This window comes from Sphaerodactylus townsendi, linkage group LG17, assembly GCF_021028975.2.
Source record: "Sphaerodactylus townsendi isolate TG3544 linkage group LG17, MPM_Stown_v2.3, whole genome shotgun sequence".
In the NCBI taxonomy this organism is placed as follows: Eukaryota; Metazoa; Chordata; class Lepidosauria; order Squamata; family Sphaerodactylidae; genus Sphaerodactylus; species Sphaerodactylus townsendi.
Window position 1 is genome coordinate 16938996 of NC_059441.1, and position 17313 is coordinate 16956308.

At 46.2% G+C, this 17313-nt stretch overlaps 1 protein-coding gene across 1 annotated transcript in view; it reads left to right on the forward strand.

Moving 5' to 3' along the window:
* Positions 1 to 15995: 15995 nt before the first annotated feature.
* The window catches only part of LOC125446194 (fibrillin-1-like), a 106330-nt gene continuing 105012 nt past the window's right edge, over positions 15996 to 17313 (forward strand). The window contains exon 1 of the mRNA XM_048519748.1: positions 15996 to 16026. Coding sequence (XP_048375705.1) covers positions 15996 to 16026 — 31 coding nt within the window. The remainder of the gene's footprint in view (positions 16027 to 17313) is intronic.

The following is a 17313-nucleotide window of genomic DNA, read 5'->3' on the forward strand; positions in this document are numbered from 1 at the left end:
TGATCTGCTAATGATGTCACACACAGAACAACACATTTGTCATGGCGGATAGTTAATATTTGTGGGTCCCCACCCTTATTTAGGGGCCTCGGAGTGCACTGTCCCATGAGATCAAGATTTCAACACAGAAATCACACAGCTCGGTTTGGTCTCATGTTCAGTCCTCAGAAGTCAACTTATGAATTCCTAACATCTTAGGTTCAACAGCACCAGGAGGCCCCAAACAGAAAAGAGCCAACAGTTACTTAAAAGGGTGAGGGAGGTTAACATCACATTCTTCCACAATTAAAAAAAAGGTTTAATTTTGGCCTGCACAGAAGGGTGGTAGATTTTGTGCTACAGTCAACAAGTTAACCAACAGACTGTCAACAAACATGGCTCAACTGAGGTTTAAATGGTGCTGATCTCTTCAGTGCTATTTAAACGATAGGCCAATTGGCCATGCTGGCAGGGGCTGATGGGATTTGTAGTCCATGAACATCTGGAGAGCCACACGTTGCAGACCCCTGCGAGTGACTGCAAGAGGTTGCTCTTAATCTCTATAGCCCCCAAGCAGCAAAGCTTTTTCCAGGACAGAGGTGAAAATCTGCCAGTCTGACCAGTTGTCATGGGCAGGAGGGGTCTTCTTACACAAAGTGTACACAAAGTGAGAGCAAAAGTAGGAAACCTCTAGGCAGCCTTCATACTCTGGCCAGCAAACGTCGTAAGCAATGCATTTAAATTGGAGTTGTCTACTGCCCCTGGTAATGTGGCCCTGTTGTTTACAAAAGGAGCAGGGACCCCTGAACTGAACTCTGTAGAATCCCGCTACAGCGTCCCAAATAAGTCGTGAACTAGCAGGGAAAGTACAGCTGGAAAGCCAACATTCCACCTTGTGATGTACTTCAGATTTTTCTGCCCCCCCCCCTCTCTCCCCCATCATTTTCCCTGTGTTTGCCAAGTTATCCTCAGCACAAATTCCATTCAGAAAAACCAGAGAGCTTCTCTAATCCAGGCAGCGTAGGGCACAACTGTTGCAGAATTCATAACAGAGAGAACAATGCCCGGCTGTCAACTCAGATAAGTTCGTCGCAGAAAGCTGACGACAGGAAGGTCCCTGATCCCAAGCAAGCCCAGCAGCAACTGTCAAGACACCACTGGCCCATCATGAGGCCACTGCCACAGACCGGGGAGAAAGGAAGCATCGCGGGCAAGGGAGCAAGGAGAAGCCAAAAGGCACTACCTATTTCAACACAACAGCGAGCCAGGAAAAAGTATCCCGGTTAACTCCTGCGTCCTTACTAATGCTTACTGCTCCTGAGTTATTTCACCAACTAAAAGCTAGACTATTTGAACAGGAATACCAGTTTAAGAACATAAGAACTAGCCTGCTGGATCAGACCAGAGTCCATCTAGTCCAGCATTCTGCTACTCGCAGTGGCCCACCAGGTGCCTTTGGGAGCTCACATGCAGGATGTGAAAGCAATGGCCTGCTGCTGCTGCTGCTGCTGCTGCTCCTGAGCACCTGGTCTGCTAAGGCATTTGCAATCTCAGATCTAGGAGGATCAAGATTGGGAGCCATAGATCGACTTCTCCTCCATAAATCTGTCCAAGCCCTTTTTTAAAAGCTATCCAGGTTAATTGTATCACCACCTCCTGTGGCAGCATATTCCAAACGCCAATCCTGCGTTAACATTGAAAGGAGGTGTTTCCTTTTATTAGTCCTAATTCTTCCCCCCAGCATTTTCAATGAATGCCCCCTGGTTCTAGTATTGTGAGAAAGAGAGTTTCTTTTAAGCAAAGCACAGAGCTCTTGTTCTCCATTATTTTTTGGAATTACTCCCCAGAAATTCTGCTACTTACTGGACCAACTGATAAAGTATAAACTTAGATGGGTTATGACCAGAGCAAGATGTAACTCCTTTCCCTCAGCTTTACTCCAGGGTCGTTTTTCTAATATCACTCATCTTGAGCAACGCTGCCTGTTCTGTCTCCATATACCAGACTCGCTTGCTCATGTCTTGCTTCACTGCCCTAAACAGAATAATCTTAGATCTGACCTGGTTGCATTATTTCCAACAGGATTTGCGTCTCTTCCAGACAAAATAAAAATGATTACGTTACTGAATAACCCTGGGGTAGAAATATTCGAAGTTGTAGCCACATTCTTAAAACGTGTTTTGCATGCCTTGTAATAATGTTCTTTTGACTGTAACTTATTTAGTTTTAACTGTTTCGGGGGGGTTTTTCCTAATGCCTATTAAAGGTTTCTGAAATCACTGAAACTCTGCGTCATCTTCTGCAAACAAGTCAAATAACAACACTACAAGCTGGTGATCGGCAAACTTTCTGCCCCAAAGAAACTTGTTTCACGCTGACTTGATAGTCAAGGAACCTCTAACTTTTCCATGCAGGAAAACCTTGTGCAGAAGAGGATTCTGGGATGTGTTTTAGGACGCACATGGGCCTAGGACGACTGTTTGAGACAGCAGTGCACCAGAATGCTTTACGCTGCATTGCGGATCGAAACAGACAAACAAAAGGGACGTGCAGTTTCTCAGGAGGCGTCAGTGCCAGGGGTGGGATCCAGCAGGTTCTCACAGGTTCCCGAGAGTAGGTTACTAATTATTTGTGTGTGCCGAGAGGGGGTTACTAATTAGTGATTTTGCCACGTGATTTTTGCCTTAGTTACGCCCCTCCTCTCAGCAGTAAGCCTTGGGGAACTTGAAACAGTCCCCAGCGGGAGGGTGCAGGGTGTGCGTGGCAGCCTGCGCCTATGTTGCATTACCGTTTCCCTTGGAGTTGGCCTTGTGACTGCGTCCTTGCCACAGCCCTGCCCAGGAATTCCCCGCCCCCGGAATGCCCAGCCACGCCCCCGTCGTGCCATGCCCAGCCCCATAGGCGCTACGTCACAGTTTGAATCCCACCACCATGGGAACCTGTTACTAAGATTTTTGGATCCCACCACTGGTCAGTGTCCATTCCTACCAGCTTCTCCATTGCCTATCACAGATAGCCTTCCACAGGTTTTGAATGCATAGCATGGGAATAAGCATAGAAAACCTGACTTAACGAACTCTAAAGAAGGAAAAGGGGATGCCAAATGACAACTTTATCATCATGTAAACCCCTACGCATTCCGTTGTACAACCTTCACGAGGACCTATAAAAACAGAAGTAAATACCACTGGCAGAAGAACTGCACCATAAAACTTACTTCTGAAATTAATATTAATGAAAAAGGCAGGATAAAATAAGCTCAAGAAAGGATACGTTCATCAGAATATAGAATAAGATAAATAATCTCTACTCCGTTCCTAATTTGATTTGGGAAATCCATGGATTTCTTATTGGGTCACCGGGCAGGGCTGGCACCGCTTCCAGCAGTAATAAATACTGGGTCAGGGAAGACTCGACTGGCAATGCTTGCTGTAAACGTGGTAATCCAAAATCACCACCACAGACACTGGACAATAAACATACAATCTGTTCACATGGGACACTGACTCTGCATTTCGGTCTTTGCCTGCATTTAATATGTACAGCAGCACAGTGCAGTTGTTAAGAGCAGTGGACTCTAATCTGGAGAACCGGGTTTGATTCCCTACTCTTCCACATGAGCTGTGGAATCTTATCTGGTGAACCACATTTGTTTCCCTGCTCCTACACCCAAAGCCTGTTGAGTGCCCTTTGGCTGGTCAGAGTTCACTGAGAACTGACTCGGCCACACCTACTTCACAAGGTGTCTGTCATGGGGAGAGGAAGGGAAAGGAGTTTGTAAGCTGCCTTGAGTCTCCTCACAGGACCAGTGCTGTTTAACCTATTCATAAATGACCTGGAAGTAGGGGTGGGTAGCATGGTGGCCAAGTTTGCAGATGATACCAAATTATGTAGGGTGGTGAGAACCACAAAGGATTGCGAAGAGCTCCAAGCGGACCTTGATAAATTAGGTGAGTGGGCTAAGAAATGGCAAATGCAGTTCAATGTAGCAAAATGTAAAGAGATGCACATAGGGGCAAAAAATCCAAAACTTCACATACACGCTGCTTCCCACAAGGGGTCAATTACTATCCAGTCACAGCAGACCAGGAGAGGGATTTGGGCGTCTTAGTTGAAGTAGTTCCATGAGAATATCCAGCTCAATGCATGGCAGCTATGAAAAAGGCAAACTCTATGCTGGGGATCATTTAGAAAAGGAATTGATAATAAAACTGCAAAGATTGCTCAGTACCCCACTTATATAGAAACGGTGAGTGCGACCGCACTTGGAATTACTGTGTCCAGTTCTGGTCGCCGCATCTCAAAAAGGATATTGAGGAGATAGAAAAAGTGCAGAGAAGGGCAACAAGGATGATTGAGGGACTGGAGCACCTTCCCTATGAGGAGAGGAAGGCTGCAAGCGTTTGGGACTCTTTAGTTTGGAGAGGAGGCGGCTGAGGGGGGGATATGATTAGAAGTCTACAAAAGAATTATGCATGGGGTAGAAAATGTTGACAGAGAGAAATTTTTCTCTCTTTCTCACAATACTAGAACCAGGGGGCATTCATTGCAAATGCTGGGGGGAAGAATTAGGACTAATAAAAGGAAACACTTCTTCACGCAACGTGTAATGGTTTGGAATATGCTGCCACAGGAGGTGGTGATGGCCACTAACCTGGATAGCTTTAAAAGGGGCTTGGACAGATTTATGGAGGAGAAGTCGATTTCCTGCTACCTGTCTTGATCACACCTCTTTGATCTAGGATTACCGTCTGTAACAGACCAGGTGATCGGGAGCAACAGCCGCAGAAGGCCATTGCGTTCACATCCTACATGTGAGCTCCCAAAGGCACCTGGTGGGCCACTGCGAGTAGCAGAGAGCTGGACTAGATGGACTTTGGTCTGATCCAGCTGGCTTGTTCTTATGTTCTTATGTTCTTATGTTCTTAAAGGTGAGGTATAAATCCAAACTCCTGTTCTTCTACATACTAAGTGCTGCCATCTAGGTGCCTGCTTCAGGGGAAATAAGTTGCACCGGCCAGGCTTTCAAGGAAGTCTGTCTATTATTGACCTTCTGACTGTGGACCTCTTGTTGGGCTTCCAGGGTAACCCACAATTCCTCGAAACCTGGTCAGAAAACCACAGCTAGAAACCATCCTACTTTCACAGGAAGATTCATAAAAGAAGCCTACAGAGGCCAGCATGGGCAGTCAGAACTTCCCAAGGGCCCTACAAGGGATGCAGACATCCCTCAGGAAATGCTGAATCCAACTGTCTCAAAACTGCCCCTGTAGCGGCCCTTCCAAAAAAAGCAGAAGCCAATTCTGGACAAAAGACCATGTCCGTCTGTCAGCTCCCACAGGCACGGCTAGAAGCTGGCAGCGCTGCAAGCTCTGCCCGAGGAAAAGCTTTCCACTAGAAAATCTGGCACATGCCAGCTAAGGGCTGGTGAAAGTGTGGGAGTTGAATAAATTAAGGCTGGGAAGCTAGACAGAGTGGGAAGAGCCAGCCTCTGAGAAAGCAGGAGAGGCAGTTGAGCAGACAGTTGAGATCTGAGCAAAAGCAATTCTTGTGGGAAAGTAAAATGATCACATTTTTTTAAAAAAGCCTTTTTAAAATTCTACAAACATGTATTTTGGAAAATTTCAGTGGAAGCTGGCATTGCTGCTGCCTGGGGCCCCAAAGATTGCAAAAGACACTCTTTCCAGAACCCTCTAGCTGGCCTCTACCTTGCAGAAATCAGAATTTTTGGAGCTATCCAATGCAGTGACTGTTAATTGCGGACACTCGCCTATTTTAAACTAATAGGGTCAGTTCCTGATGTATCTGGGCCAAGATGGTATGTTTCAAATATGAACTTTTTCCTCTGCTTTCATTTGAGAAAAGAGCAAAAGGCCCCTTTGCAAACATATTTCTCCACTTTCTACCAACTGGAAAACCAGTTGTTATAATTATGAAAATTGCCCTCTGATTATGGGATGAAATCTGGCTTTCACATCACTATGGTCGATTCCCCACGGGGAAAATTATCCTGGGATTGGACCGGGACCATAAAGTGCAGTACCTTTTGATCCAGGTCCGTCCCTCCCCACGGCTGCCGAGGTCTCAAGTTGAAACCGGGATCAGAGCCCGGGATCAGCTCCGCAGCTCTTTTGCTCCTTGTTCTTGATTGGCTGTTGCTTTGGGGCGGGAACATGAACGGGTGTCCCCTTTTGTTTGTTTGTTTGTTTCCGTAACGGCTACATAGCTACGTCGTCACAAACTTCGTAGACAAGAACACCACACAAACGGTCGCCTATTAGTTGCGTGGTCTTGGACATGCACAGGGTTTTCAAGGCCTGGACATGTGCAGTGGACATGCACAGTGGCCTGGACATGCACAGGGTTTTCAAGGCAAGAGATGTTCGGAAATAGTTTGGTGTTGCCTGCCTCTGCATCGGCTGAGAGAGTTCTGAGAGAACTATGACTGGCCCAAAATCACCCAGTAAGCTTCAAGTGGAGGAGTGGGGAATTGAACCTGGTTCTCCAGATTACAGTCTGCCACTCTTAACCACTACACCACACTGGTTCTCACATGCTTACACTTATCAGCGTCCATTACAGGTTCAGAAAACCCATGAGAAAGGTGAAAGATAGTGTAATATATTAAGAATGGCGCAAGCGTCCATCCTACTGAAATAAATAGGGGTTACCCCCAGAGGCAGTGGTGGGATCCAAAAATTTTAGTAACAGGTTCCCATGGTGGTGGGATTCAAACTGTGGCATAGCGCCAATGGGGCTGGGTGGGGCACGCCAGTGGCCGGAGGGCATTTACCGAGGCCAGGGCGTTCCCTGGGGCGGGGCTGTAGCAAGGGCACTGGCCATGCATGGAGTCCTTAGGCGGGAAGCAGATGCCCTTGAAGGCGCAGGCTACCACACCTGCGCCAGTGCACCTACTGCTAGACTGCTTCAGGTTCTGCAGCGCTACTGCTGGGGAGGAAGCGTAACTAAGGCAAAAATCACATTGTAAAATCGCCAGTGTGAAAAGCCCTCTCGGCACACACAAATAATTAGTAACCTACTCTCGGGAACCTGTGAGAACCTGCTGGATCCCACCTCTGCCCAGAGGTCTAGTATACCACAGGTCCTATTCATCTGAGTGGGGTTTATGCTGGAGAATAAAGATTGCTTCTGCTAGCCATGTTGATTCAGCTTTCTCCACTTACAGAGAGAAAGAACAATGGATCTGTGCCAAAAATATAATTGTACAGTCAGGAGTAAAATGGTCATTCCTCAGCCAATGCTGCCCTACTTCTTCCTTTCCCATCCACCATCTGAATTCTTGCCTATTTTGTTTCCTCCACTCTGGTCCACAAGGCAACAGTCAAAGCCCTAAAGATATAGGGTTCTTCCAACATCCTGCCCCAGTTTAGCAAGAATAAGACAAAAAAAACCCTAAGAGGCAGAGATGACTGGGAATTCTGCAGCTGCGAGGCCTGGATAGAAGTCAGGAATTCAAAATGACATGCAGCAACAGCAAATGTTTCACTGACCTCCGTTTTTCTATCAGACGGGGAATGGCCAAATACGGTAACTGATATTACTCAGCGCGGAGGAGATCGCTGCAAAATGTTACGGAAGCTTCTCCGGAATGGCAAAATCTCATCCAATCTGACGGCAGGGTGCCATTCTCACTTTCAAACAAAGACACAGAACAGTTCCTCGAAGTATGTTCTTCTGTTCTTTGTCATGCCAACATAAAAGCACTCGTTCCTCGACTCACAACGTGTAATCATTAACATTCTTGCTTCTGAATTTAGGATACACGCACAACACACTAAATTTAGGTGAAACAGCGCCAGAGCTTCTCCAACCTGTTCCAAAAATTCTGAAGGCTTTCGGGGAATCTGCGTGCAAATCACACAAATGCTGGTGAGAATTACAACTGCTTTATTCAGACGTCACAACCAAGTTCTGTTGGTACATGGCAGGCATAAAGCTGGCTTGCTGCCATGGCTGCGCTCCCTCAATTCCACTAAAAATCTTAAATCAAAATTTGTCACAAGTTCAAAATGCAAGCACCGTCCCAAATTGGAGCTTGTGCCCTCCTGGAAAACCAGTACCCTGAACTGGTTCAGAATCCCAGTTTGTGGAGAGGAAGCAAGTTTAAATTTGAATCAAGGCTTCTGAAACCAGCAAAGTTTGGATTGGATTGCATGCATGAAGGGAAGAGGAAGAGAAGCTGGTGTCCATAGCAACAAGTCAGTTTCGCAAACAAACAGGTTTATCATGTCTCCTTACAACTTTTTCAGCTTCCCAGAGCCAAAGCATCTCCATGTTCTCATGTTATTTTTAACCTTTTTAGACAAACCATGTGATTCCCTTTCCTGCTAAACTATATCCAGTCTTTCAAGTAGAATACGAGCCTTTGGCAGCCTTATCAATTCTGTCCTTATATTATTCTAACCTTTTCACACTGAATGGTCTTTATTCTTGTGACTATAACCATTTCACAGGAGGACAATTGCTTGCGCAGTCTTTAAAGTACAAAGCTCAGAGGTGGGATCCAGCAGGCTCTCACAGGTTCCTGAGAGTAGATTACTAATTATTTGTGTGTGCCGAGAGGGGGCTACTAATTGGTGATTTTGCCACGTGATTTTGGCCTTAGTTATGCCCCTCCTCTCAGCAATAGCGCGTAGAACTTGAAGCAGTCTAGCAGGAGGTACCCCGGCATGCATGGCAGCCTGCGCCTGCGTGCATTCGTTTCCCGCCCAAGGACCGGCGCAGCGGCTGCGTCCTTGCCACAGCCCCGCCCAGGAATGCCTCACCCCTGGAATGCCCAGCCACGCCCCCGTCATGCCCCACCCAGCCCCATTGGCACTACGTCACAGTTTGAATCCCACCACCATGGGAACCTGTTACTAAAATTTTTGGATCCCATCACTGACAAAGCTCATGATACAGATCAGCTGTCAGTTTACTCCAGATGTATCTTTTCAAATTAAAACAAAGTTTTTGATACTAATAGATGAACTGATGCTCAGCTGGAAACTCGTATCTACCTGCTGTGAGCCTTTCCATTCTGCCTCTCTTTGCTAGGTTTTTTCCATTTTGTTCATCTGGGGCAAACGGCAGTTTTACACAGAGATGGGCAGTGATTTCAATGTAGAATTTTGAGATTTAAATATTTTTGTCAGGAAAAAGATGGCCACAATTTGGCCTTGAGCAGCAGCGGCGTAGTGGTTAAGAGCAGGTGTATTCTAATCTGGAGGAACCGGGTTTGATTCCCCGCTCTGCCGCCTGAGCTGTGGAGGCTTATCTGGGGAATTCAGATTAGCCTGTGCACTCCCACACACGCCAGCTGGGTGACCTTGGGCTAGTCACAGCTTCTCAGAGCTCTCTCAGCCCCACCCACCTCACAGGGTGTCTGTTGTGGGGAGAGGAAGGGAAAGGAGATTGTAAGCCCCTTTGAGTCTCCTGCAGGAGAGAAAGGGGGGATATAAATCCAAACTCCTCCTCTTCTTCTGAGAGCTAAGAAACAAACTCTCCAGTTAAACCAGAGTTGACATAAAACTCTGTCTCAATCTTAATTATTATTATTAGCATTAAACCTAAGACCTAGTTTTGGGAAACTGAGTATGCATTAGCCATTAGAAGTGCTGTCCCAAGCCACTGGTTGCTAAATGCAGAGACTAAACCGATCCCCTTTACCCATAGGGTAAAACAGGTTTGCTGGCAATGGGGCTTGCTACTGAGTTAACCCTCCTAGGGTCATGATTTACCCGTCCATAGAGTTGCATGGTTGCTTCAAAGCAAAAGCCACCTTCTACCCATAAGCTTACTCCCGAGTAACACTGCGCTACTCAGAGCCAAGCCATTTTTCTAAACTAAAACCTCAGTATTCAGGTTAGAATTGCCATGTTGGCACTTTTGCGATAAATAAGCGGGTTTTGGGTTGCAGTTTGGGCACTCGGTCTCGAAAAGGTTCGCCACCACTGGTCTATGCGAACAAGATGGCAGAGCCTTGTGCACTTTAAATATCAACAGGGGTCATGCACATGTTGCTGCTTTGTGGGACAAATAAAAACTAGAGGTGCCAAGAAGAACACTAAAACCCTGCCTCCCACTTAGCCACCAGATGGCCTTTACTACCCGTTTGAGTTGCAGAAAATAACAGTTGAAGCTTTTTATGACTTGCAGGCAAGCATTAACTACCTGTTAGTATTTTGCAAGTCAGAATGTTATTCAAAGGCACGAATTCTTGGACCAAGGAAAAGTTGGTAGCATTTGCTAAGGTGTGGAATGTGGTACTAGGTGCTATGTTCAGCACACCAGGAATGTCAGTGCACTCTCACCACTTCTCTCTTTTAAAAAGCTAAGTTTCTAGTCACTACTACATCAGGTTTGAAGTTTGTGGCAGTGCTTTGCTAAGCCAGTGGAGAGTTTCTGTACAGAGGCGTTCCTCTCATTGGGCAAAGTGGACAGTTGCCCTGGGCACCGCTTCTTATTAGAGCATAAAGCCGCAAGTTCGTTTGTGGGATTTTTTTTATATTTTTTCAGTGTTTTTTCCCGTTTTGGCCTAAAGGTGCAGTTTTGGGATAGCAGCGCAAAATTTCCAGAGTTTTTTCAGGAGACTATCCCACAGTAGTATCCCACTTAAGGTTTGGTGAGTTTGGTTCAGGAGTCCAAAGTTATGGACTCCCAAAGGAATGCCCATCCCCATTGAACAACAGAACTAATGGAGATAGGGGCTACACCTTTGAGGGTCCATAACTGGACCCCTGAACCAAACCACTGGAAACCGGTGCTATCATCAGTAGAAGGGTCTCTGTGAGGATACTCGAAATTTTGGTGCTATCTTAATAGTGCACTGACGGCAGAGCACTGACCACAGGCATTTCCCAGATTTTCGCACCCAAAGTCCACCCCCTTCCTGCCAATGCTTGTTTCTTTCTTTCTGCCGGTTTTGCCCAGGAGGGCTCCAGTTTGCCTAGTGCATACACTGTTTCTGGGATCTGCACCAATTCTGACTACATTTCAGTCAGAGTTCCTTGCCTAAACCATGACAAACCAGAGATAGAATTGAATAAAAGAAACGTACGCTCTTCAAAATGGAAATGTTAAATTGCTTTACTCTTTGCAGCTTGGCGGCTTAGAGATATCTCTGTTTCATTTCTGTGGTTCAAATCCTGCTTATTTTGCTGGGACCAATTCCTTGGATATCTCAGCGGTAATTTTAATATCCCAGTTTATAATTGAGGCTTATGGTTTTGTTTTGCTTTGCATTTCCAACCAATGCTTACCACTAAATGCCCGCTGAAGAAAATCAGTCTTACCATACTGGTAAATATTGGTTTAGACTGAAAAACCTCAAACCCTCTTTCTTGCTTCTTCTGGCTGGTGCACCTGATTCTCTGCTTCCACTACATCCCAACCCATCCCATATCGTGCACTTGAGCGAAACTGGATGACAAGATCCTTTGACTGGAAGCCGTAGGGAAGCACTGAAGAATGGCAGGGGCGATAGTTCTCTTTTTACTAGACAGCTATTTGTCAAGAAAGTTCATGCCGAATTATTTCCAGAGTCCGGAGCAAAGATAGCGAGCGATCTTTTTTCGCTGGGTGCCTTAAGGATGATCAGAATAGTCACACTTGTGGAACCGTTTTGGATGTCCATAAGAATGTTTGAGTAGGTTTCTTTCACATCGTGTGCCTTCTGTAGTATGGTGTTTGCTAGTTCTGGGTTTGCCCTTTCTATGGGGATCGAGATTTACAGAACCCGTCTAAGCAGCAGTGGCGTAGGAGGTTAAGAGCAGGTGCACTCTGATCTGGAGGAACCGGGTTTGATTCCCAGCTCTGCCGCTTGAGTTGTGGAGGCTTATCTGGGGAATTCAGATTAGCCTGTGCGCCACACGCCTGGCTAGGTGACCTTGGGCTAGTCCACAGCTGCGGAGCCTCTCTCTCAGCCCCACCCACCTCACAGGGTGTTTGTTGTGAGGGGGGAAGGGAAAGGAGATTGTAAGCCCCTTTGAGTCTCCTGCAGGAGAGAAAGGGGGGATATAAATCCAAACTCCTCCTCTTCTTCTGAGAGCTAAGAAACAAACTCTCCAGTTAAACCAGAGTTGACATAAAACTCTGTCTCAATCTTATCTTGGGATTGCCAGCTACAAGTTGGAAAATTCTGGAGATTTGGGGAGATGAAACCTGGGGAAGGTGTGATTTCAGGGGGTAAGGGACTTCAACATCATATAGCCCACCTTCCAAAACAGTCCCCCCCCCCCCCCCCAAGGACCCTAATCTCTAGCCTGGAGATCAGTCGTAATTTCAGGAGATTTCCAGACTCCGGCCACTACCTGGAGTTTGACAACCCTATCCTAATAGCCGCTGAATGCCATCACAACCTGTGGTTACCGTCCCTGAATGAAGACATTACCAGGATGGGGCAATGAAAAGCAAGACGAAGAAAAATTTAGATGTTGGAGTCCCTCAGATCTAAGATGGACTTGAGCATGGTAGAACATCAGCGTTCATATTTTTCTTGTGTTAGACAAGTCATAGGCTCATTCCGCACATTCAGAATAATGCACTTTCAAACTGCTTTCAGTGCTCTTTGAAGCTGTGCGGAATGGCAAAATCCACTTGCAAACAGTTGTGAAAGTGGTTTGAAAACCCATTATTTTACGTGTGCGGAAGGGGCCATAGACTCTCGGCCTCGGGTCTTCGTTTCTTAAAAACAGAAGCTGGCTGTTTGCAAGGGTAATTCACACAGCACTGTTAACATTAAAAAAAAACACCATTCACATTAAAAAGCAGCTAAATGGAAGCAGCTAACCAAAAGTAGTTTATACCCTCGTGTCACCATATTTGGCCCACCATATTTTCAGACAAGACACTTGCATCGTGAGCCCTACTTATCAGGAAAACAAACAAACAAAACATCCATGAAATCAGACGTTTGGATAAACAGGAGCGAAACTGACCCAGCTACAGTCACATCATGTCAGCGGCTTATCCGCTGCCTGGCCATGGTAAAGGGCTAGATGTGAGTGAGCCAAACCAGGGATAATGGCTCTTGACAGCCATTTCACCAAAGGGAGGAGAGGAACAAGGAGTCATAATAGGTGAATTTCCACCTCCCCAGGAGCTGGGGCGAGTGACATTTACCACATAAAAAAGAGCCTGGCCTGGTAAGAGCCTGGTAAAGACCAAAAAGGCTGAGAGAACTTTAAACTGACATTGACATCTCTTTCTGTTATTCACATAAGCTCCTTTTCTCTCTCTCCTCAGGCACTGCACTATTTACCTGTTTCACTATTTACCTCAAAGGAAATCCTCAGGCACTGCACTATTTACCTGCTGCACTATTTACCTGAAGGGAAATCCTCAGGCACTGCATTATTTACCTGCTGCACTATTTACCTGAAGGGAAATCCTCAGGCACTGCATTATTTACCTGTTTCACTATTTACCTCAAGGGAAATCCTCAGGCACTGTGCACTATTTACCTGAAGGGAAACCCTCAAGCACTGCACTAAACCTGCTGCATTATTTATCTCAAGGGAAATCCTCAGGCACTGCATTATTTACCTGCTGCACTATTTACCTCATGGGAAATCCTCAGGCACTGCCTTATTTACCTGTTTCACTATTTACCTGAAGGGAAATCTTCAGGCACTGCACACTATTTACCTGAAGGGAAACCCTCAAGCACTGCACTATTTACCTGCTGTACTAGTTACCTGAAGGGAAACTCTCAGGCACTGCACTGTTTACCTGCTGCACTATTTACCTCAAGGGAAATCCTCAGGCACTGCCTTATTTACCTGTTTCACTATTTACCTGAAGGGAAATCTTCAGGCACTGCACACTATTTACCTGAAGGGAAACCCTCAAGCACTGCACTATTTACCTGCTGTACTAGTTACCTGAAGGGAAACTCTCAGGCACTGCACTATTTACCTGCTGCACTATTTACCTCAAGGGAAATCCTCAGGCACTGCACACTATTTACCTGAAAGGAAACCCTCAAGCACTGCACTATTTACCTGTTTCACTATTTACCTCAAGAGAAATCCTCAGGCACTGCGCACTATTTACCTGAAGGAAAACCCTCAAGCGCTGCATTATTTACCTGTTTCACTATTTACCTCAAGAGAAATCCTCAGGCACTGCGCACTATTTACCTGAAAGGAAACCCTCAAGCACTGCACTATTTACCTGTTTCACTATTTACCTCAAGAGAAATCCTCAGGCACTGCGCACTATTTACCTGAAAGGAAACCCTCAAGCACTGCACTATTTACCTGTTTCACTATTTACCTCAAGAGAAATCCTCAGGCACTGCGCACTATTTACCTGAAGGGAAATCCTCAGGCACTGCATTATTTACCTGTTTCACTATTTACCTCAAGAGAAAACTAGTTTTTTTCTTCCACATGTCCTGTCAAGAAAGAGAGAGGGGCCCTCTTAAATGCACGTACAAGTTACAGTTACCTACAGTAATAAATAAACCTTTTCATGTACAACCTACAAAGGGACTGTGTTATATTCTGGGCCCTTCTTTTTGGATAGAGACATTAATTTCCTTCAAAGGGGGGGGGGAGGGTCAGGGAAGATTAGCTCCTGAGGGGAAAAAAACTCTCTCAACGTCATTTTGCCCATTCTACTTTTGCCTGGCAATTTATTTCAGTCACAAACATGCGACAAGAAAAGCTGGGCTGCTTCTAATCAAATAAGACAAATAAAAACAACACTTTTTTTTAAAACAGTCAACAGTGCAATCCTATGGAAAGTTATTCCAGTCTAAATCCATTAGTTTCAATGGGCTTAGACTGGAGTAACGCTGCAAAGGATTGCGTTGTAAATCTCCGCAGTGCGTATCCTAAATTTTGAAATGCCATCTGAAGAAGTGTGCACCCCCAAGAAACGTTATGCCAAAAATAAAACATAGTTGGTCTTAAAGGGGGCGCTGGACTTAAACTTTTTTTCTGCGGCTTCAGACCAACATGGCTAACCATATCCTACATGAAAATGGCCGCCATCAGTGTCCATTGCTAGTCAACTACAATAGCACTGAGAGGCGCTTATTTATTTAATTATCTGCCTGCCTGCCCCTCTGTCTGTCCGTCTGTCCGTCCTCCCGCCCGCGGATTGAAAGTGCATTATTATGCATGTGTGGAAGGGGCCTGAGCCTAATTTACCTCACAGGGCTGTTGTACGGATAAAATGCGTGCAAGCAAAATGATATAAGCTGCGTTGGGCCCCCATTGTGGAGAAAGGCATATAAATGAAATAAATAATTAAATACAGCTGAAGATGTGGGAGAAAATAAAACATAGGTTCGTTAGTATAGGGCAGGGGTAGGGAACCTGCGGCTCTCCAGATGTTCAGGAACTACAATTCCCATCAGCCCCTACCAGCATGGCCAATTGGCCATGCTGACAGAGGCTGATGGGAATTGTCGTTCCTGAACATCTGGAGAGCCGCAGGTTCCCTACCCCTGCTTTAGTGGTTGCCTGAATCGAACAGATTTGTTAGATGTGGAGGATCTACCTTCAGGGACGTACCGCCCAGAGGGACATATGTAGCCCTTCCGGACACACGAGTCGACTCAGGTTTGACTCGTGTCGGCGGAGTCTTACCTTGACTCGAGTCCTCCCGTTCCTCCGCACAGCAGCCGACTCGTGTCTCCGGAGCCGAGCTCAGAGGGCGGGACCACCTCCCTGTGCTGCGTTCCGATTGGTTGCTGTGTCCCCCGTTCTGCGCATGCCCAAAGCTTTTCGCGCCGCCACGAGTCTCCCCTTCTGCGCATGGGCGAAATACTTAGTTGTGATTGGCTACATGGCAGAGTCGAGTGACGGAGATTCCGCACTCCGTCGGCTTCGGCTCGAGTGCAACCCGAGTCCGCCAGTCGACTCAACTCCCCAGTAGAGTCGAGAAATTCAATGGCGAGAGGGAGGTGAGTCGAGTCAGACACGAGTCCGACGCTACGTCTGTGCGGAGGACTCGGGTCGGACTCTAGTCGATCTCAGGTCGAGCACGACAATGCGGAAGCACCCATGGGGTCAAATGTCCCCAGGGTGCGGCCATGTAGTCACGTGGGGGCGGAAAATCGCCCCCTACACCCTTCCTCCTTTTCCCTGGGTCCATACCAGTGATGGGATCCAAAATTTTTAATAACAGGTTCCGATGGTGTGTGGAATTCAAACAGTGGCGCCGCCGCACACACGTACCTCCAATCCCTATTAGGCAGGGAGGTTGCTTTAGTAACCCCTTCTCGGCACTCAGAAAAAATTAGTAACCACTTCTAGAGAAGTGGTGAGAACTGGTTGGATCCCACCTCTGGTCCATACACTGTTCTGTAATGTGATGGTGACTTCGAGATGACCTGGTGCAAAAAACACATTGTTTGATCGTGGTGGGGGAGGGCTGCTGCTCATATGGGGGGGGGGAGGGGTGGAAAACTCAGATTTTGCACCAGGTCATTTTCTCTAGATACGCCTCTGGATCCCTTTAGAGGGCATTTAGCAGAACGACGGACCATCAATGGCTGTGACCCACAGTGATTAAAGAGTTCCCCCATATATTGTTCGCCCAGACCTATTTGCCTCTGAATGGTATCAACTTCTTAAATCAAAAATCTACTCTCTAGGTTTAATACTTGAAGATCTCTGTATGCTGTCACCCAGAGAGATTCTGCAAACCTTAAAAAGCAGACTTCCAGAACAGGAATACCATATCTTGTTGGGCCAAGCAAATAAATCATGCTCACCCCTTTCTGTCGGAATAGTACCAGAACAGGGGCACATAGCCAAATATCTTAAACTATTAACTGAACCCCAACAGAGATGGATTATTACAAGGGCCAGTTGCAATACTTTTCCGTCGGCCATTACAAAGGGTCGCTACCTATCTATCCCTCTCCAGGATCGGGTCTGTCCACACTGTAAAAACCAAGTGGAGACTCTTGCTCACATTATACTTGACTGTCCGAGATATGTGTGTATTAGGAATTTCTCTCCTGGGCGGGTCTTAGGCAAATCTGAAAGAGACTCTGACAACTCTGTTGTGGAGCTTTTGTTAAATAACATAGAGGCCGTGCTCTTGGAAAAAGTAGCAAAATTTCTTTTACAAGTGACAGGATTTTCTAAGTAACGTCCAAGGCTAGATACAGTTTATCTGTCTGTGTTTTGAATGTACTTTTGATTTGTACTTCAGAAATGTCTGTAATGCTCTGGAGCCTATTTTAATATGCCTAATAAAGGTTGTTGTAATACAACGAGTACCCCCCTAGTTAGAAGCAGTAAACCTCTGAATAGCAATGCTCGGAAGCCATGTCAGAGAAGGCCTTGACCTTTGAGCCCTGCTTTCTGGCTT